This window comes from Dermacentor albipictus, chromosome 8 (assembly GCF_038994185.2).
Source record: "Dermacentor albipictus isolate Rhodes 1998 colony chromosome 8, USDA_Dalb.pri_finalv2, whole genome shotgun sequence".
Taxonomy (NCBI): domain Eukaryota; kingdom Metazoa; phylum Arthropoda; class Arachnida; order Ixodida; family Ixodidae; genus Dermacentor; species Dermacentor albipictus.
The window spans coordinates 94714879-94737875 of NC_091828.1; the positions used below are offsets into that span (position 1 = coordinate 94714879).

General features: G+C 46.0%; 1 protein-coding gene across 1 annotated transcript in view; it reads right to left on the bottom strand.

Annotated features, from left to right (window-relative positions):
• Window positions 1–2203: 2203 nt before the first annotated feature.
• LOC139048865 (uncharacterized) overlaps window positions 2204–22997 on the bottom strand; it is a 96541-nt gene continuing 75747 nt past the window's right edge. Inside the window, exons 16-23 of the mRNA XM_070523752.1 lie at window positions 21316–22937; window positions 15441–15524; window positions 13516–13599; window positions 9568–9633; window positions 8401–8547; window positions 6328–6417; window positions 5647–5764; window positions 2204–2330 (exon numbers count right to left, since the gene is read on the bottom strand). Coding sequence (XP_070379853.1) covers window positions 5663–5764; window positions 6328–6417; window positions 8401–8547; window positions 9568–9633; window positions 13516–13599; window positions 15441–15524; window positions 21316–22937 — 2195 coding nt within the window. The 3' untranslated portion in view covers window positions 2204–2330; window positions 5647–5662. The remainder of the gene's footprint in view (window positions 2331–5646; window positions 5765–6327; window positions 6418–8400; window positions 8548–9567; window positions 9634–13515; window positions 13600–15440; window positions 15525–21315; window positions 22938–22997) is intronic.

Consider the following 22997-nt stretch of genomic DNA (forward strand, 5'->3'; position numbering starts at 1 on the left):
CGCAGCTGAAGCGTTGCCTACTGAAGTCATTTAGAAATTACTGTGCGATGAAATGTCTTTTTTTCTTTGGCGTTGATTTGAACCGCAGTAACGAAGCAATGCTTCTGGCAAAACCATGCAAAAAACTCCGGATGCTTCTCTTCAAGTTATGGAATGATAATTTGGGATATAATTTTACAGAAAATGCTTAGCGGTCTCTTAGAGAATCTAAAAGACAGCCTTGTAGCACTATTTTAGTGCAACAATTTCTCGGAATAAATTGTGGTGTTGAAAGATGTTAGAATACATGGTAAATTTTGTTGCAGATGTTTCTACGGGCCGTGTATACCGATATCTAGACGCGATGGCTTTGTCACAATAGCACTGTTCTGCTCAGAACAAGGTCACTGGTTCGAGTGCCGTCCCGGGGTGTCGCACTCCATTATGGGCAGCACTGAAAACCCTATTACCACGATTCCGTGACACGTTAGTGAACCTCACTGTTCAAAACTTGCAGTCAACTCTCCAGACGTCCTTTACAAAGGAAAGTGTGGTTTAGAGACCCTAAAGCGCCACAATTTGAATTTGATTGTGAATAATAAGAGCTCTACGTAAACTAACTACTTTCTGTGACAATTCCCATTCATAGTTTTTTATTTATTGATGATTGAAAATGTAGATCTGCGATTTGCACCCAGTAATGCACTGGTAATGGGCTGGAAGTAAACGTAAGGGACATATACAGTGGTATAAAGGGTTGTTTCTTATACTATATCTATTTTTTTCTCGATATATCAATTTTTCATTGGCACTAAATGAAAGGCAATATGTCCTGTGAAGTTCTAGTAAAATTATTAAAATCCCATGGGTGTTCAGTTAAAGGCTCGCGTAATTTTTGCAGCACACGCATATTGTATTAAGTAAAATGACTACGACGTTACTGTGATACTGTAAGGTTTCATAATGTGGGCATTACTCAAGTAGTAATAAGTTATTAGTGACAAGAGCTATGCAAAACTCAATAGAAAATGCCACCCTGTGCAGTATTTCTTCAGAAAGAGAAAAGGCCAATAAAACATTAGGTTTATCTATCACAAAGGATACGCGACGGGCTCCCGTATTTCACGTCAATCATTCATAGGCGCCGATATGGCTGGGGCAATATCTCAGCCAGAGTAATTCATTTAGGTACGCCTGCCACATTCATCAGAATATATATGCACCCTTTCTTCTCCTGCATCGCACTTCTGCAGCAAAATATGTTGTGTCTTAGAAGTGTCAGAAAAAGAAATTATGCCGATAAGCCATTCGAAGAAAGAATAAATTGTTTTTACGCTTTTTCGTTTGAACTTGTGCACTAATATGAAAAATTTAATTGTGTGTAATCATCGTTTTGTGAATAATAAATTGGGCAAGGCTGGTTGAAGCGCCAGAATTTACAAGAAACTTTTAACACAATACTTAAGTTGGGTGATACGTAAAACTGCCGATCGGGGATGTACTATATTGCTAAAAAGATTACTACTGTAGCTATTTTTTATTCACTGATCTTTGAACAACGAGAAAGTAAGAACATGAATCCATGAAATCTTGCTATGAGCCGTCTCCCAGAGGAGAATCAGTAATCAACAGGGAATAAAAGAACAAGTGGTATCCATTGAAAATGAAAAAGATCGAAAAACACGACACAAACAAGACCTTCATTTCATACAAATGGTAACAAATTACTCAAACGGCCAGCACATTTTTAACAAACGCAAGTGTTCGCATTTTTGTAGTAAAGCTATTTACGTTGACACGTTTGCGTAATCCCGGCTGCTTAAAGCTTGTGAACAGAACCCGAATGAAATTAAGTGGCTTTGTTTTTGTACACACAAATTTTAAACGCGAAAAGCTTGGCACGTTATTCCGCACAACGACAGCAATCGAGGAACGTTGAACACATCAATACAAACAGCAGAGTTTGCTTTCAAACGTCAAAGTTCATCTCTTGGTGTTCTACGGATGACTAAGGGCGATACCATGCCAAGATATATTGTCCGTCACCGCAGACACCTAGAAACTTGGCTGGCCAAAAAATTGTAAAAAATAAAAATGCACTGAGCGCGGTAAGCACAACTACATATAAATGTTTCACAAAACACAACTGCATTATCGCGAGATTCGCGGAAAGAAATTAAATACTGGCACGACATATTACACATTAAAACTCTTTCAAAGTCACACTTGGCGTTCCGAGGGGGTTTGTTTGTTTTTCAGCTTCTGAGAAGACTTGTGAACAAAGCGCGAAGACGTGGACACCGGTATATTTGACCACGTCGAGGACAATATCCAAGTCATCCGTGCGGAGTCTTCGTAAATGCAGCCGTTTGCGCGACGGAAAAAAATAGAAAGAAAGAATGGGAACGCCGTTAGTTACGTGAATCTACTGCGAAATCGAGCATCAAGAATACATAATTGTGCAAGACGCCAGCGCACATTTCAGTCGTTGATGAGTCAGAACGGCAAGTGTCGTCAGCTTTTCGCTAATGATGCGCACTCCAGCAGCAGCTCCGTTTGGAATGCATTTAAGTCATCCTGCTGTTTATTCCTGTATAAATATGGGTTGCGCAACGTTTTCCGACAGTAGTGACAGAGCGCTGAGTCGTAGGCTGAAGTGCGGGTTAGTCCTCAAAGTTGATCTGGTATTCTTGTTAGCCTTTATTGTTTTTTTTATGTTTTATCGGGTTATGGTGTACGTGAAAGCACTGATCAGGAAAAGTGTGTTGTCAAAATGGTTTCCATTTTCTCTTGTTTCTATAGCCCATTTTAAAAATGTGTATTGTTATTTTCAGTCGCGTCTTTCCATTTCTTCTATTCTTTTCGATTTCACTTCGCTTTATTCATCTAATTTTTTTTTCTTTTCAGCGGCAGCTTAAGTGACACCTCACGAAAATCATATGAACAAACACTTAAGCTTTAGGAACGTTTCAATTTCTGTACTCCTCTAAGAAGAAAATGCCAACCTGATAACTTGCAAGCTCTTACGAACAGTCTCAAGAAATTGCTTACACGTGTTAGAGAAAGTCTAATGTAGTTTTTCCGCTATTATCTACAGACATTTCGGAAATTTTTCGCCTGAGTAAAACAAACGAAAGACTTCGTCATAAATTTTGTTCAAAGGAAGCATAAGCACTTTAAGTACCAAGAATAACTTGCAATCATCTAAGAACGTTTCACAAGATGTCTGTGACGATCTTCGGCCAGTCAATATTCCTTTTGCATATTGGCTCATTAGGAGCCGTAACTTGCATCACTTTTCTCCCTTTCCTGTTCGTTCGAGTGTCTTAAAATTTATACTAGCGTCATTACTATGTTTTACAAGATACCCGTCGCACAAATGGAGGCACCAAAGGGTAAACTGTCAGGAGACATATTGTCACAGGACGTTCGCAATGCGAGACGTACGATGAGCTATGGAGGCTTAAAACAGCGATATAAATAAATACAAAAACAGTGGAAGTAAATAAGTACAAGTACGGACAGTTCAAGATTACGTAGAAATTAACGAACCTAGTTTCTTTCACGGTTCAGACACTGCAGCAGACCAGCAAGAGCATTAAGTTGGCAAGCATATTCAAGAGACGCTCAGGAGAATACAGATGCTTCGAGTGTCCAACATCGCTCGAACAACCCATTTCACTGCCAACGTGCCAACAAACGCCCTTGTGCTCCTCAGAGCCTAAATCTACTGATTGGATTGGATTGAATAACTTTAATAAAAGGTCCTGCGAGCTACAGGACGCAAGGTCCCATAGGGCGGGCTACTCCCACGTTGGGACCGGGAGTTGTAACTCCCTGGCCGCACCGTGGGCTCGCTGGACGGCCCAGAGCTGCTCCGCCTGGTCCATGCTGCGTAATGCTTCTTGTAGCCTGGCGGAGTCTTGCTCCTTGTTTGCGTGGGTCCGACCGCACGGCCAGAGCAAGTGATGTACGTCTACTGTGCTATGGCAATTTTCGCAATACGATGTTTTGTACAGGTCAGTCATGTAGTGATGTAGTCCGTTCTGCGTGGGGTGCGTGTTTGTTTGAAGCTGAGCGCCTTGGCGAATTCGAGTGCATTTGCCAAACGTTGGTTCTGGCGACACGCCTCGTTCAACCACTGAGGATCAGAGCAAATATAATGGTTACAGATAATCAAGAGTACACAAAGAATGCGGTGCAGCTATAGCCAATCTTATAAGCACACAACCATTCTTGAATACAAATTGCGAAGAACAATGAAGCAGAGTTGCAGGCTCTGTCGGCAATTTGGGAACTGCATCTTGGACAGAATAAACAGAACGCCAACCGAAATGGTGTTGACGAAGAAGTTCATTTTTTGGCCTTCACGCTGTAGCCTTGGGTGTGAAGAGGGCTTCCGTGTCGAAGCTGGAACATCAGTTTGTTCGACAACGCCGTTTTGGTCGGCCATCTTATTCTAATATGCACCCACTTCACCACCGCAGGACATGACGTATTGATTTAAATCTATGGACTCTTTTAAGTTTTTCCTTTGACAGATGATTAAAAGCTATTCATTTGCTTCGCTCCCCTGAGCTGATTTGTTTTTTCGCATTCTGAAGACCGGTTTATTTCACCTACGAATCAAGGCCCGGCCTCATTGTCCCCCCTTCTTACTTATTCCTGTACACAGCAGCCCGCTTTTATTTGACGTGCACAAGAACTAGCGCGATGCCCAAATTCTACAAACGACTCACAAACTACATAAAATGATTATGATGATGACCGTAATGATTCCTTATTCACTTGCATAAGCCCCCTGTGGGAGAAACCGGTGATGATATAGTAAAAAACAAATGAATATAAAGCAAATGGTCCAAATAATTTGTTTTCTTCCTTCCTGCGCCCCCCTCCTCTTTTAATTGCGTTACCCAGTTCACTTTTATATATGTTATGCACTCTTTAAAAGATCCTTGGTGACGGAGTTCTAACGCGATAGCGTCAACTGCCCGTTACGCAGAACCTCTGGTGTCAGCGTCCGCCGTCGGTGGCGTCGTTAGTCATAAAAAAGACCATCCCGAACCACAAACACGCACACCCTCCTTGTGACGCAGAGGCATTGCTGATATAATCGAATTTCTCGAAGTAAAATTCGTCACGAAATTCACAAAGTTCGACTTACACACAATCTACAGGCATGATAGCGTCTAACTGTAATTTGAGTGCATGAGAAAATAGTTTGCATATAGGAGAAAACAATTTTGGTAAGCGAAAACTCAAACACAGACCCGCTTTTCCTTGCTTACGGAGGTATGGCCTATTGGTGGGTCACTGCTTGTAGCCTGTGCCTTACGGGCTATGAGCCATTGCTCTGCCCTGCACTTCCGCCGGGATCGGCCTACTGGTTTTCTGTCAGACCCCGTGTGACGTAATATCCGGCGTCGGTGTCGGCGTAAACGGGACCCGGTAAGGCTATCGCGTTCCACGCTTAAAGGCGAAGCTTAATCCTCCTCCAATCTTTTATTTATTTCCTTGTATACGTCTTGATTCTTTTAAATTGCACATTGTGCTTTATTTTAGTGTCTAATGAAAAAAAAATTGCATTTCCACACAAATCGAAACGATCATATAGGATGCAGCAGCGAAGTAATTCAGGCAGCGAGTCGGTTCAGACGAAACTCTTACCACGGGAACGCTGGGCCTAGGGTGAGAGCTTGGCGTAATAAGAGGACAAAGCGAGCGCCACCATCCATGCAGGAATGCCCAGCGCGAGGTACAACCACACCATGAGCCAGAAGGCCGCCTGCGAGCAGCGACACATGAGGAGCAGAACAGTCCATCGATTGTTTAGAGACTTCAGAGGAAGCTTCACCTTTGCAATCAACTGCGATTTCCCGATTCGAATACATGCAAAATGTAGAAATACTTTTAGCAGACAACTGGGCCGAATGGAACGAAATTTGTTGTGCGTGACTGAAAAAAAAAGCTAAATTGTAGAAACTCTATGAAGCAGAGTTTTAGCTCGGAACTTGAAATGTTTTAACGAAAATCGAAAAAAAAAACATAGGCAAGAGTAAAAAAATAAACAACAGTACGCTGTCTGCAAATCCCTCATTGTGCGCCACAAATGGATATCGGACTTCTGTAAATGCGTCTGTTATAGAATCTCAGGCGAATAAATTGGGCGTATGAATTTGAAGCTTACAAAACAAGTGCGTTTTACGTTTACGCGCGTTTCTGAAAAGTCTTATTCTGCAAGTTAATTTTGCAGCGCGCATATACGTTTGCAATGCCAAAAATTGGTGAAGGGCCCTCTAAGACAGAGTATAAAGCTTCCAGTGATCTTCAGATAGACTGCCTTCTTACAAACGGTTTCACGGCTCCATCGCAGAGGGTGTTCGCCGTCGTCAGGTACATAACGTATATCGAGTGGCAATCCCCGATGTTGTCACGCACCTGCGCAGAGAAGCATTCAGTGGAGGCGTTGCAAGTGAATTCACTGTCATTCAATGCTGCAATCATCACTTAAACTTGTTCTTCATGCGCAAACATGGTGTCTCATTCATCAAAGAAGCTTCGTTAGAGTCACGTGCTCATGCTGCGCCAAATCAACGTGTATATGACGGCAGAAGATCTTTTTTCTTTTTCGGAACGACATACGACGTTCGACGCGAGAGGCCGACACCGTCGCAGGTCGGTGTCGGCATCTGCGACGCGGGGCCTTTAACGCTGTTGCGTTAAAACGACAGGGCCTGCTTTATTTATTTATTTGAGATACTGCCAGTCTCAGTGAGACTAACGCAGGTGGGCATTGTATTATATAGTTTTACAAAAACAAACAAACAGGTCATGCTACATGGTACAGTGAAAGAAAAAAAAGAGGAAAAGCTTCCTTAACTACTGCAGAAATGACCAATGACGATGTTAAGTACGATATTTTTGGTTCGTATAACAACATTGCTGAGTAACAAATATAGTATTACTAGAATTTATATAAAAATAGCGAAGAAGTGACACATGTTGGATTAGATAAGTTATACACCTAACAGATAACCGCGCAGAAGTCGCCAGTTTGGGGCTTGAAATGTAGAAATTCCAAGCGCAGAAATAAGTTTTACAGTTAAGATATGTGGGTGTGTTAAGTGGCGTCTTCTGTGTCTGATGCCTCTAGTATGCTGATGAACGGTGAAAGTCACGGAGAGGAAACTAAGTGGAGGTGATTCAATTTTGCCTTATATGTTAGTACCAGTGAAATGTCATTATTGCTTATTTCTCTTTTCAAGAATAGCGGTAAGCTGCCAGTGAGGACGAAGCAATGCTGGATGCGCTCCACCTCGTATTTATTTTTCTGCAAATTTCTATCTCATGATCAGGGTGGCTACACGCGGAACAAAGTTTTTAGTGCTATCATATCGCGATTTACATTTTCACATCAAGAAACGTGTGTAAGTTGCATCGCTAACACGGCATGGATACAAGTACCAATAGAGGTACTACGAACGTTAGCAGCACGTTGATTCACATTGCAAGTTTAATAAAAGCACACACCTTTGACGGCACAGCGAAATACAGAGAGCCTGCTTTGTATTCACTTAGCTGTCCCGTGTAAGGTGTGCGATTTTTGGTAAACCTGCAAGTAATGTGAATGGTTAGGGTCTACAATTTAACTTCAATCCCAACAAGGATGAAACCATCTTTATCATTATGACAATGCAACAGAACACAGAAGAGATGAATATGGGGCCGAGCTATGTCACCATTTATGCAAAATACATCTCGTTTACTGAGCACTATTCAGAAGAGCAAAAGCTAAAGTCGGGACACTTGGCCGTGACGACTGGGTCACGTCGGGACTCGTTACTTGCACTCAAAAGTCGGCAATTTCTCTGGCCGCTCTCGGACTTGACATTACGGACTACATTCTTCTCGGATGTTTCGGGCATATTCTTGCTGAGTTCGCTATAACGAGGTTTCACTGCAATCCTTATTGTCACGAGACCGTAGCGAAACTGTAACTGGCGAAACTAAATCTTCATTAGGCGAACTTGTGACCTCAAAAGCAAGTTACACTTAAAGCACAACGATAGCGGCGAACGCATTCGGCGATCGTCGGACATCTGATCAGCGGGGGACAAGCGCACCAGCTTTTATACAACAGTCGTCCAATGTTCCAGAGTAATCGCTGGGACTCTCGTGTCTTCCAGAAAGTTCTACACCATTTGCGTCGCACATACATGCAATCCGATTACAGAAGGTTCGGTGACAGACAGCAGAGGCGGCAGAGACATCGATAACATTCCAGAAACTTCCGATACATGCAGGCACGTCCTGCGCTGTGCGATAACATTTGTTAGGCGGTGAAACGTGGTCGCCCGATGAAACAAGCACACGCATCAAAGTACCTTCGGCGTTCAAATTCCTCACAACGACACCACTTACCTGCGTCTTAGCTTGCGTGAAGAATTTCTCGACGTCTCCTTCGAAGCCTTTAGTTATGCCCTTCACGCTGTCGACGAAGGTATCGACGGAGGTTTTCATAGCCGCTTTGTTCGTATCCCACGCATTGAGGTTTTCCTCCAGGTAGGTCTGCGGCGACAGAAAAATAGACGTCCTCGTGTAACCGCTCCCGAGGCGCTGTTAAAGGGTCATTAACATCTTTCGGTCTTATGTTTTACATCTGCAGACGTAGGATTCGGTCCTTTTGCACACAAAGAGGACAATGCGGCTTCTTAGGTCAAGTAACCCCTGTAAGATTCATTTTAAGAAAGTTCCTGAAGTAATAACAGAAATTTTCTTTCTTTCTTGACGTTTGCATTTTAGAGTGAATTGCATTATCAGTTTTTCATGTTCTGAGGTTCTGCAAAAGGTTGACACTTCTATCGCAACGTGAAGACATTTTATACACAGAAGAGGAAGGCTTCCCGTGTTGGCCAAAGCGAGTTTCAGTCGTCGTCATGCACTCAACGGCGAGGGGTTGTTTGTGGAACAGGGCACGTTTTTACAAAAACTGACGAAAAACATGAGCGCGGAAATTTATCACGAGGCATCAAGGTTACCTTCGCAAAATATACACCGCAGTGCTACAATGTGCACATACTAGACTGAACGAAGCTCAAAAAAAAATTTTTTTTTCTGCAGCCGCTGAGAAATATACTGCTAATTTCTGAACAGTACATTGGTAGAACTCCCGGAAACAAAGAACCGACTTCATTCAAGCCACAACCTTAATGCATCATAATTATGCGGTTCCGATGCTTTTAATAGACACAGTTTACATAGTTGCGATATCTTTCTAGTTCCAAGACATAGACTTTGTATACAGCTGCTTCAATGCTTTTTCGACGTGAAACGTCCGTCAGACGTCCGTATGAAGCCATGCAACTAAAACATATTATGCACCACTGCGGACGTATTTGCAACCATCCTACCCAAGCGCCTAACATTGGCATCGTTATATAGAGGAAAGAAGTTATTACTGGACCATTAGTGCAGTGTTGTTGTTGTTTTATTTAAGTTATTTAACTCGTAGCACGGCGGTCACAAACACGAGAAACATGTCATTGACTGACTCCACTCAAAGCACAACCCTTTTTGCAGTGAACTCACGTTTAGGCTCTTGCCGTCCACCACGGAGGCTGTGGTGAGTGCGTTCGCGGCGTTTCCGATGGCGGTCTGAAATGCAGATCGAACGGCGCTTTCCTCCTATCTGCATATTCGGTTATCTGTCCGCACTCAAAGATATAGGCAATAAGTTATAGCACATTCAAATTACAATTGCGACGCAGATGATTTTCAGTGCTACTGGAATTCTCATGGTTAACGGTACAGGCATGACGAACTTCCTAATCTAACGTAAAAAATAAACTTTTACATTAAGCCACTTTGCTGCTTTTTTTTTCTTTTGCTAACTAGGTGGTATCTTCACATATAAAGCTATACATTATGCTGTGCAACTGCTATACTTATTTGCCTTATTTGAGTTAGTCGTTACAGAGGTACATTCAGAGTCGTCGACTAGGGGACCCCCTTCTGTATATTCCTGTTACTGATGTATATTTTCGGAGAACGTGAATTAATGCATCCAAAGCCTGCGAAACGTAGCGCATGCAGGAGTAAGTGGCGAGCTAGAAATCCTAACGAGTTACACAACGGGTGAGCCGCCGGTGAATGGGCACGTTTTTCAATGTAGATAACGGCAAAAGAAAATATTGTTTTACAATGCACAGTGTGGTTGCTATGAGTAAATAAAAGCGAAAGGAAATGTAATTACAGTGGGGAGAGCGTAAATACTACTTGTGACTGATATCTAATATTTCGAGACAGTAGACGTGGACCAAACAGAGTAATTTCCCTCGGTAGCTACTACTACTTACATCACATAAGAATTGAGATATATATTTTGCTTTGGATACATACAATGGTAGTTGTGAAGAAAAACAAAAGGAAAATATCAATTAGCGGAGTCCTCTGCAAAAGCAGTCATAAAGTCAATGCATTGCAAACATGCATACACGAACGACAACGTTTAGAACTACGCAAATTAGCAACAAAACATAATTTTAAATAGCGCTATTATTGGGACATTGTGTATAGGAGTATCTGAACCGAAGTATAGATATTATATGCACCCCTTTGCAGCAATTTGTAACGCACAGTTTTGCAAAAACATCGCTTGTACAATGAAGTGAAACTATGCAAATCTGCTAATACATCACAAATGGCCGCTTTCACGAGCTAGCAGATACCGCCTGTATGTGGTATACGTTTCCTTTTCTCTTTTTTTTCTTTTTTTAGTAAAGAGTTACAAATGCGAAGAATTCATGTTTCAATCTTCTGGCTCACCAATTTCCGGCAATTATGAAACAAAATTCGAGGTTCAATATGCAAATTCAGCTTTAAATACACGACAGGCGTTAGGTCTATCTCTGAAATGCAGTATGTTTATTCCAAGTCCCATCACCGGTCTTCTAATAAGAGTATGTCCTCGTCGAACATGTTTGAACGGAAGAGTCAGGGAGGTCAAGGTCAAAGAAAACTTTCTCCTGTAGTGAGCGACAGGCCAGAAGCCCAGTAGCAAGTGCTCCTCGGGAATAAAAATTTGTACTTGCGCAAGCGAATCACCTCGCACATAGTCCCCTCCCGTTTTTCTTATTCTTCGTAGCCATGTTGACGCCGTTGATTTCCTCGGGACGATTTTGTGCAGCAACACACCTCATATGCAGGCTTAAGACTATACGATTTGAGTGAGAAGCCTGTGAAGCAGTCAAACGGTCCCATAAGCATTTCCCGGTATACATATGGCACGACCTGGGCGCGCACCCGCGCATTAGGGGGAAAGGGGGATTGACCAGAAGGCGCTTTGAGCCCCCTTGTGCCTCAGAAGAGTGGTTTGGCAATACGGCACTTCAAAATACTTGTGTAGTACAAGCAGTCGAGGACACGAGCACAGCACACAAGCACAGAATGCCAGCACGCCATACGAGCGCAGCATGCTAGCACAGCATGCAAGCACAGCACAACAGCACACGAGCCCAGCACGCGAGCACAGCATACGAGCACAACATACGAGCGCAGCACACAAGCGCAACATATGAGCACAGCACACGAGCACAGCACGCGAGCACAGCAAACGAGCACAGCGCACGAGTACAGCTCACGAGCACAGCACGCGAGCACAGCAAATGAGCACAGCGCACGAGTACAGCTCACGAGCACAGCAAGCGAGCACAGCAGACGAGCACAGCACACTAGCACAGCACACGAGCACAGCACACGAGCATAGCATACGAGCACAGCATACAGCGTGGAAGCAAAGCACACGAGCACAGCATGTGAGCACAGCACACGAGCGCAACGTACGAGCACAGCATACGAGCATATCCCATGAGCACAGCACACGAGCACAGCACACGAGCACAGCACGCGAGCACAGCAAACGAGCACAGCGCACGAGTACAGCTCACGAGCACAGCACGCGAGCACAGCAAATGAGCACAGCGCACGAGTACAGCTCACGAGCACAGCAAGCGAGCACAGCAGACGAGCACAGCACACTAGCACAGCACACGAGCACAGCACACGAGCATAGCATACGAGCACAGCATACAGCGTGGAAGCAAAGCACACGAGCACAGCATGTGAGCACAGCACACGAGCGCAACGTACGAGCACAGCATACGAGCATATCCCATGAGCACAGCACACGAGCACAGCACACGAGCACAGCACGCGAGCACAGCAAACGAGCACAGCGCACGAGTACAGCTCACGAGCACAGCACGCGAGCACAGCAAATGAGCACAGCGCACGAGTACAGCTCACGAGCACAGCAAGCGAGCACAGCAGACGAGCACAGCACACTAGCACAGCACACGAGCACAGCACACGAGCATAGCATACGAGCACAGCATACAGCGTGGAAGCAAAGCACACGAGCACAGCATGTGAGCACAGCACACGAGCGCAACGTACGAGCACAGCATACGAGCATATCCCATGAGCACAGCACACGAGCACAGCACACGAGCACAGCACACGAGCACAGCACACGAGCACAGCATACGAGCACAGTACACAAGCACATCATGCGAACACGGCATGCGAGCACAGCAAACTAGCACAGCGTAGCAGCTAAGCATACGAGCAGAACATGCGAGCACAGCAAACAAGCACAGCTAGAACAGCATACGAGCAGAACATGCGAGCACAGCATGCGAGCACCACACACAAACACGCACACACGGCGCTAACCTCCGACAACGACCGTGACTTTGCGCCGGGTCAATTTGCTCTTGCGCTGTTCTGTGTGTCTGTTGTATTCGCGCGACGCTAGTATGTAGAGTTGCTTTTGTGTGTAAGGCTAGTCAGATCATTGGTCCCCACGGAAAACGTGGAGATTTCACGTGCTCGTGCCTTTGGCGGTTCACTACGGCAGACTCCTGTTCCTGCCGAGCGACTAGCGGTCGTGCTGCTCGCGGCGGTTGCGTTTGCAAATATGTACTTCTTGAAGCATGTACCGAAAAATAAGAGGCGCGTAGTGCGTATTTTTGGAGAAGCCTCTCTATCGATTTGCTCACGTGTAACTGGCTATGCGTTATCAATGAAAAATAAAGCATGGTTTGAGAGACCGAAAGGTTCCTTTAGGGTCAAGCCATTTTTAGCACCTGCGAACATCAATAACTGCGATATAATCACTAAAAGTGTTAACCTCTCGTTACTATATTACATCCTTGATAGCATATTTCGTCATGTTATAAGATTTTACGGTACCGCTGAACTACGCTGTTTGACTAAACGTCAGAACTAAATTATATGAACTGCCCCATCACTGTTATACAAATTGGAATCACCAAGGACCCACTGAGCATATGTGAGAAGTTCATTATTTTCCTGATGTTTTACGAACTATTAAGCAGCGTTCGCGTCTACGAGAACGCGTTTGCTCGACGTCCACTTCGCTGTTGTACTGCTGAGTATGTTGGTGGGGCCAAACTATTTTAGTCGCGCTGGAATTTTTTTCCATTAAGAGGATTGGAAAGAAACTCAAGCACGTACCATATCCTCCTTGAAACCCTTCTCGTCATCAGCAGTTACATGTTCCAGTGCGTCAGCGGCCTCGTTCACCTTGTTCTTCACAGTCTGCAAGAAACGCAAGACAAATGTCATTTATTGGCTACCGATAATCAATCTATATTTATGGGCAACGTATCAAGTCGAAAATGGAAAAGGTTTTTATAAACTGACGCTTCAGCCATGGGCCCAACTTTCGTCTGAGTAAACACCAAAAAAGAAGGGATTCAGCGGAGATTTAGTAGTAAATGCGAGAGAAATGCGTTATATATATATATATATATATATATATATATATATATATATATATATATATATATATATATATATATATATATATATATATATATATATATATATATATATATATATATATATATATATATATATATATATACATACGCTCCTGCCCAGCGTGAGTTGCACTTCGCTCCTCTGAAGCAGCAGGATGGGCGTCGCATGTGCTCCTGAACCACAATTTGCAATGCGGTCAACCTGGTTGAAATCATTATTCCGGCACCTCAAAGAGGTACGACGTAATGGTAACGCATATATATATATATATATATATATATATATATATATATATATATATATATAATTCAAGGAAAAGCTCTGTAGGTCCGGTGCATAGGTAGTTGAAGAAGCGAAGGAGCACACGAAAATTGCATCTTTTAATGTTTTAACGTTTCGACCGTGGCACGGCCTTCGACCAAATAACCGGAGCGAAGTTGTATTCTGACTGACGAAGACGGCCGACAAGTTAAAACATTAAAAGATGCCATTTTCATAAGTCTGCTCCTTAGTTTCCTCAACCATATATATATATATATATATATATATATATATATATATACGCTATACACATACACATCTTTTTGTACTTTGACACTCCGAATGCCCAAACATTAAAAAAAACTGGGCGGGGTGCCCAGAGATGTCCTTGGGGCTCAGGAACTCAATAGCGTCCCGGGGCATACGTGTTAGAGCAACGCTATTTGTGCACGTACGCAAAAATGTTTGAGTTTGCTCGAGAACGCTGTTGTAATCCTATCTGTAGCTGCTCTTTGGTGCACCTTTATTAATTAATTTCTCAAGTTTCACGCGCCAGAACCACGATCTGATTGCGAGGCACGCCGTAGTGGGGGACTTCGGATTCATTTCGACCCCCTGGGCATCTTCAACGTGCCCCCAATGCACGGGACACGGGCGGTTTTGCATTTCGCCCCCATCGAAAGGCGGCCATAGCGGCCGGCATCCGATCCCGCGACCTCATGCTCAGCAGCGCAACAGCATAGCCTCTATGCCACCACGGCGGCTTGTACCTTTATGGATAGTTTTGAAAAAGAAATTGGCTGTAGGCTTAGCTTGGTTAAGCCTGGAAGATTGCGAAAGCAATACCCTTGGCTGCGCCTTGGTTCGGCTGATGGTGTGGGCATGGTTGCCCTTTGTTAAACTTATGGCTATACATCATCCGACATAGCGCAAGGCAGCGCGCCGACCACTGCGAGAAGCCGAGCTGTAGCCCCATTTATCCTCCTAGCGTGACGTCACACCAGCGAGCGCCCTCTCTCGGTAGCGCCGCAGCAGCGGCGCGCAAAGCTTCGCCTCCGCCATCGATGCCGCGAGCTGGAGCCCCGTCTCTCGGTCTGGCGTCACGACACACGGTCACGTGACGCGCAGCTGAGTAAGGAGGCGCCACGACCACCGATGGGCCGAAAGTGCGAGCAGTATTGCTTTCGCAGTAAAACGTGCGTTCTGTTCAATCTCGCCCGGCAGTTCGAGTAACGCAAGGTAATGGCTGATGATGATGACGTATGATGATGAACGACGATGAAGGCGACGCTAAAGCTTTGAAGACAGCGGGAGAGCGCGAAAACGGAGCGCGCTTTGGAGAAACTTCGACCTACCTCAATTGGTAATTGATTCGCGACGTTCCGCAGCTCCGATTTGGCACTGCTGATCTTGCTGAAGGCGCTCGTAGCATCAGTGGACTGCACGAAATGATGGCCAAACGGGAAAGAAAAAAATTACCGACGATTACGTTACTTCCTAATGCGAAATTTGAGCGCAGCAAATAAGCTGTTTCACCTTTTCGATAGATTGAGGCAAAGAAATCGAGCAACACATGTATGCGCTATCACAGAATTCTTTTTGTTATTTTTCACACGTATTCCTTTAACAAAGACTGCACTAACAGTTCTTGACAGTCATGAAGGAAGCTTTGTGGTCGGAGAAATAGACTGATATATGTTCGACTTGGTACACCAATGCTTGATTCTCAAAGACGAGATCTATACAAGTGCCTCGCGAGGTTGTCACAGCCGTGGGACGCGTTACGAGCGAGAGGAACGGGATGTTCTCCCGCATAAGTGTTAGGAAATTGCTGTTTGTCTTTATGTCAACATTAAAGTCCCCCACTACTAACATCGGTGTGGATCGATGGACGGTTAATGCGAGTTGCAGGAAGTGCACGACGTCTTTCGTGAGTGCGGTAGCGGACTCACGAAAGCGGTATCAGTCGGTCGCTGCTAGCGCTGGGGGGATGAAAGGGGGGCGGAGCTGGTTACGAGGCCGACGACAACGCCGACGACGACGCGAAACCCAGGAACGGACGCCAAAGAGCCATTTGTGTAGCCAGCCCTCCTCCACAGTCTCTCCTCCTCCCTTCCATCATCCTCCCTCGCCCGGAGAGCCGACAGCGCGCATGCGCGGCGGCGGAGCAGATTCGTCGGCGAGCTGGTTACGAGGCCGACGACGACGCGAAACCCAGGAACGGATGCCAAAGAGCCATTTGTGTAGCCAGCCCTCCTCCACAGTCTCTCCTCCTCCCTTCCATCATCCTCCCTCGCCCGGAGAGCCGACAGCGCGCATGCGCGGCGGCGGCGGAGCAGATTCGTCGGCGAGCTGGTTACGAGGCCGACGACAACGCCGACAACGACGACGCGAAACCCAGGAACGGACGCCAAAGAGCTGCGCTCTAAAAAAAAGCAATTTATTACAAATGTACGAAGAAAATGTTCTACTGGTGCTAAATGAAAACCTGTGACGGCGAACGGAAGCACGTCGCATATTTTGTCGCCTCTTTCCAAGAAGGACAATCTAGGACGTGCTTCGGGTACAAGTGTTTTGAACACCGGCGGCCATGCGGAATAGACAGCTGGATAAATCGAGCAATGCGGTGCGAGGAAGGCTGTAAGAGGCAGCGAAGCAATGTGGGCAGTTTCAGGAACGTTATAGTAGCGATAGCATAGCAACAGTGGTAGTAGTTATTATTCCAAATAGTGGGCGGGACGAAGTGATGACAGCAGCACTAGTAATAGTGAAGGTGGTACTGATCGTAGTAGTAGTACTAGTAGTAGTAGTAGTAGTAGTAGTAGTAGTAGTAGTAGCAGCAGTATCAATAGTAATAGTTAGTATTAGTTGTAGCACTAGTAATAGTGATAGTATCAGTAGTAGTATTTACTACTTGTTAATAGTAGTAGCAGTAGTAGTAGTTGTAATAGTAGTAGTAGTACAAGGGACCTGCTAAGGGTACGATAGGGAATTATCTCGCTGCTGAAGTAGCAAGAAAGAAGGAAAAATATTACTGCCGAAGTTCCCCATTGGGAGTTTCTGCAGTGTATGTAATCATGCTCCTTCTTTCATCTGTGTCTTTTACGTCGAATGCTACACGTTCGTAAGAGAAAGCCAAAGAGCCCAAGTGGAAATCACTAGTGGGACTTGTCAGAAAGTGCGTATGCTTTCTCTCCAGTTGCTAACATTGCACACATACGTATCGAAACACGTCTGGTCTGATAATGGCGACGATTTCTCGGTTTACTTTTTTAAGTGAATGTTAAGAATGCATCCGCACTAAAGACAAATTACACAAACCGTGGCTCACTGCGTCGAAGATGACGCAATGAGCTCCAATAATTGTAATAACGTGTTGGAAATACCGTATTGGTGAACCTAATTAGACGGAATCTACCTTAATGAACGAAATTAATGTAAACGTAGTTAATCTGAATTAGGACCAACTAATGTAGTGCTAAATAAAGTTCATTACTCTTATTAAACTTGATTATACATACATAATGTAATCGTAATTACTCTTATTCATGCTTTGCTCATCCTAATTACCGTTATTTAATCCTCATTAACCTTAACCCTTTTCTTATTAATCAAAATAAATCAGGCTTCAATAACCTTAAGTACCCTTAGTTATTCTTGATTAAGCTTAATTCATTTATTGTTAATTATTATTTAATATACAAATTAGTTAATGTATTTTACATTTCTCTAACTACGCTTAATTACTCTCAAGTGATCCTCATTACACCTAAATCCAAAGTAATTAATCTACATTAGGCTTCCTTACCCTTCATTTGTCTTAATAGCATTATTTACTCTTAATTTCATTATAAATAATATGAGGGCTTTATTAACATTAATTGCTCTTAATACCTCTTGAGCATTCACTATAAAGAGACACTCATAAATCTCAGTAGTCATACGTAGCCACAAGACATTGTCATATGTACCCACTTATGACCCCATGTGTGACCAATGGAGCGTATCGTGTCAGGCGTTACAGACAGACGGACAAATTGCAGAGGGACGCAGCCCTAGAATGTTGACGAATAAAAAATGCCAGCATGGACGATGACGTGACAAGAACTCGCTTCTGACGAGTGTGGACACGAACGGTACACGGCTTCGAGCCGAGAGATCAACGCGTTCGAAATGGGCTTCTGGTTCCCGCAGCCGCCTGCAACAGCTCTATTTTTCATGGGTCTTATCGCTACAATGAGGTTGCACTGCAGCATGCTTTTCTTCGCCTTGTGCTAATACTGTTCCCGCTCGAGAGGTCATACTGGTCCCGTGCAAGTCTCGGCGCAGGCGGGGCTGACCAGTGCGCGTTTACATGCACCCTCTAAACGGGCCGGGATGGGTCAACGTACCCCATGCAGTCGGCCTAACGCAGCCCGACTCGGCGCTCGTTCAGCCCGACCGGCTAGCTCTTACGCGAGCTCGACAGGCATGTACCGGCCCGACAAACCGACTCCACCGGCTTCTGTCACGTTCATGCAGACGCCCTGGATGTGATAGAAGCTTTAGCGAACGCTGTGAAGAGTTATTCAAACTCGTTCGGCAGAGGACCAGCGGAGTGGAAATTAATAATGCTCTCTAGGTTGTCAGCACTTCGGCGCAATAGGCTGCAGGGGCACACTCTGCTGTTCTGCGACCAGCAAAGCTTGCCGTTCGTTAAGATCCGTAATGAGGGAGTTTATTCGGCATAAGCAAGAGTAATTACGTTGACAGCTGGTGACCGAATGAGCCACGCTTCCTTGCGATGCAATCAATATGAAAGTTCAGAATTATTGTGCACCCTGTTCGAATCTCACTTGCTATTGTGCAGTTGTATGCACAGTGTCTGCATTTTATGGTGATAGCACTCACGGCAAGCTTACGCCGTCGGCGTAACCGTGATGTTCCGTATAAAGTACAGTACCACCGCGACCGCGCGCGTTTGCTCGAGGTCTGAGCGATAGCTTGTGAGGATGAGCCAAGAAGTAAGGTGGCTTGATCCGCCGGTGTCTTTTCGCGCTCGCAAGGGAGGGAGGCGGGAAGTCTGCGCACCGTCTTCTCATGCGCGCAAGGGGGAGGGCGGAGCGTAAATGTACACGCGCTGGGAGGCGCGGGCGAGAAGGTAGTGGGTTAGCGCACATCTCTTCAACGCCAGCTGCCGCGGCTGAGCACTGCCACACGCGTCCTATCTCGGAGGCGACCTACGCTGGGTTCGAAGGCTAACCGACCGGATATGGCTGATGGCTTCGTGCGCGCTGTGTCCTCGCTAGCCTAGTTCGCGCTAAAGCGAGAGGTAGCACGAAGGGCAATTCGCTTGCCGCTGCTGCCGCTCTTCATCACGCCGGCATTCTGACGGTGAGTGTCCGCGGTCATCGAGCGAGATGTGTTCATGTCTGCCTGCGCGCATGACAACGCTCTTGTTAATTTAGTTAGTAAGCGAATGTTCACAGCAGTTTATGCGGCTGATAAAACAACTGACCTTACTTCGTACGGCTGTCTAATCATCTGCTACCGCAATCAATGCTGATTCGCCTGTCGGGCGAAACTGACTTTCTCTCAGTCCTCGTTTGCTTTCTGTGGCGCCATTACACCACAATTTAACTCGTAAAAACTAGCCGATCTCTCAGTATGCCAAATCTCTACAGTGTTTTTCTAAAGCACCTTACGTTCCAGAATAGGGACGTTCTTAAACGTAGTTGCCACAGCTCTTCGTTTCTAGTTGATTTATTATCGCACAAGATAAATTTATGAAGAGAAGCTCTCATCAAGTGCATTAACACTCGCAAGAACTGTTGCGAAGGCAACCTATATTATTGGAGACTTCGAAGAACACAACGGCATGGTCGAAGAAGGAAAAAAAGAAAGCCTAAACACATCATGCGGAAAGGTCTGCTCCGGAATATCGTTTAGTTTAGATAAAATAGCGACAATTAAAAACGAGAGTACCATAGTTCCAGAACTAAATTAATTCCGTTATAATGCGTACAAGAAACCACTATGCCAGTATTACGTGTGCCGTAGTGAGGGTCTCCAGGTTGCTTTTGACCGAGAGGGTACACCTAATCTGAGTGTACGAGCATTTTGTTTTTTTTTTGCGTTTCACTCATATGAGAATGTGGCCGCCACGGTCTGGATTGAATCTGCGACAAAGATCTCAGCAGTGCAACGTCATGGTCACTGGAATACAGGTACAGGTAATACTCGCGGTACCTAGTAGAGCATAGGTGTTTTACGACATTACCTATAGAGGGAAATTTGAGACACCCTGTTTATACGACTGTCGCAGCGGACGCTGAGTCACCTTGAAAATGTTGGTGTACGAGTGAGTTGGCTTACCCGCAGCGTGGCTTAGCCTAAAACCGCATCATCGCTGCATAAACAAGGCTGTCTTACAGTGAAGTCTTAGCGAATAGTCACTGTTCACCTGTAATACCCGATTCGTTCTTATTATTCAAAATAATAGTGAGGCGTGCAGACAGGACACAAGAGTAGAGAAGTAGACAACACGAACGCCATCAAAATAGAAGTGAGGCGTGCAGACAGGACACAAGAGTAGAGAATTAGACAACACGAAATATCGCGTATCGAAATATCTACTTCTCTACTCTTGTGTCCTGTCTGCACGCCTTCCTTCGATTTTGATGGCGTTCCTGTTGTCTACTTCTCTACTCTTGTGTCCTGTCTGCACGCCTCACTTTTATTTTGAATAATGAATCCTTACCAACTAGCTCAGCTTTCTGTCATTCGTTCTTATTTACTCGCGTGCAGCATAACCCACCCAAAAATACAGGCTGAAAATGTAGTACAAAGAAACGCTGACCTTGTCACCTTTACTGAAAGTTAAGCGGCCTGCCGTTAGTGTTTTCATTTCTTGTAACAGTACACCGAATCACCATTTCTCCCGCTTTCAAAGGGAGTACTGTTACCGAATAGCACGGAATGCGGCACAATAAACGCGCTTATAGTAGAGACACAGCCATTGTGACATACAACGTGCTGTTTATCAGACACGCCTTTATGGCGTCCTGGCTCTCCGAGAGGAATGCTTATTTGAATACGTCACATTCCCATGCAGGGACATGGATACGCACCACTGAGCCAGTTTTTTTTTTCCTCTAGGTCAGAGGATGTTGACCTAGCAGCTCTACGAGACAACAAAGTCACTGTAAGTGACAACGTAAATCGAGCACAGTTCATGGGTCGTCTACTCACCGCTTTCGTCAGCCCCTCGAAGTTCATCGTCGGGCCACCCGACAGGGGCCTGAGTCCGCTCTTCACTTCGTCGCTTATGGCGAGTTTCTGTCTGAGCTGGGTGTCCATTTTCGAGTTCACGCCACCAGAGAACTTAGATTTCAACTCTTCGAGCTTAGCATTGGACATCTTGGAATCTATGAGCCCCATCATGGTGTTGTCGGTGCCCAAGGCCTTCCTGGCTATCACCACCGCAGCGTCCTCTCCCAGTAGTTTGTACAGGGACATGTGTGCCGACGAGCACTCGCCGAAACGCTTCGTTATGTCCAACATCACTTGCGGACCGAGCTCAGCGGAGAGGAGAGAACGACGGGCAATGACACCACGTGCAGCGTCACTTTTCTCAGTTCTCTCGTCTGGTTGTCTTTGCAGAAGCCAAGAGAACTGCCGGGTCGCCCAGCGCCAGGAGCTAGACGCGGCGCTGTAATTGCTGTTAGCGACATGTTGATCAGCGAAGGCATCGCTTCCTCCCGACAGCACCTCGTCCTTGTCCTGAACCTGGAGTCTTCGACTGCTCTGGACGACCTCAACGCTTTCTTCGTGGGCGTTAACCTCTTCTCCGCTCTGCTCGTCTTGCGGTTGCAGTCTTCGTCCGTAGTTCGCGCTTTCGGTCTTCTCCCTCGGCAAGACTGCAGTAGGCGCGGTTGTGCCTGCGACCGCCTGATTTTCGTTTCGGTCCAGGGCCGTGCCGCTGACGCCGCTCGAGCAATGGACGACAACGTGCCGCTGCGCGACGGCTCCACCTACGAACTCCTGCCTCCCCTCCTGACTTTGAAGCATCTCTCGACGGCGGCGCACGCCCTCATGGTACACAGGTGGCACTTTCTCACGTCCCGTTGCATTCTCGTCTTGCCATTGACTCTCTCCGTGACGCCTACTCCCGCCATCAGCTCCCGTGATCCGCAACAGTAGCGACGCGATCCTGGTTCTGGTCGATCGCTTCCTTCGTGGGTCTTCGTCCCAACCGTCGTTGCCGCTGTCTTCGCTTGCGTCGGCGACGGCGTCCGGTTGCACAACGTCGCGCGCTTCTGACGCTGTCGTCCCTCGACGCTGGAGTCCTCGATAGCCTTGGACGCTCCGAATGTGCTCGTTCGGCGTGGCGTTTCCCTTCCTGCTCTCCTGGGCGCGCCGGTGGCGTCTTCGACGGCGTGTAACGCTCTCGGCGTCCCCAGTACGCAAGACTGGAGACGTGGACGTCCTCCCGCTGGTCCCGATGTCACCGCCGTTCCCTCTCCGGGCAGTGGTGACGGCGTCCTCTTGCAACCTGCTGCCCGTTGACCCAAATGCACCCTGCGACGGTGACGTCGGCGCAGCAGTGCGGTAGTGGTGGACTGCGAGTCGCTGGACGTCGGCCGCATTCTGTTGGAGGTGGCTGACGTCTTCGTCGAAGCTCTCGTGCTCCGGACCTTCGCTGTCACGCGTGTGCTGGCATGGGCTCGGAGAAACTGTGCGAAATGACTCGATCTCTCCCCCATCGCTGGAGCTGCTTGCGTTTCCATCTGCATCGATGCTTTCCGGAAACGGTGGTGCCAAGTCACTATCGTTGAAAGGCCAGTAGTACTGCGCCATTCCGTCCAGGACAGCTTTGACGGGGGAAAAAAGCACATACGGTATGTCAGCCCGAAAAGTCCAAACCTATGAGG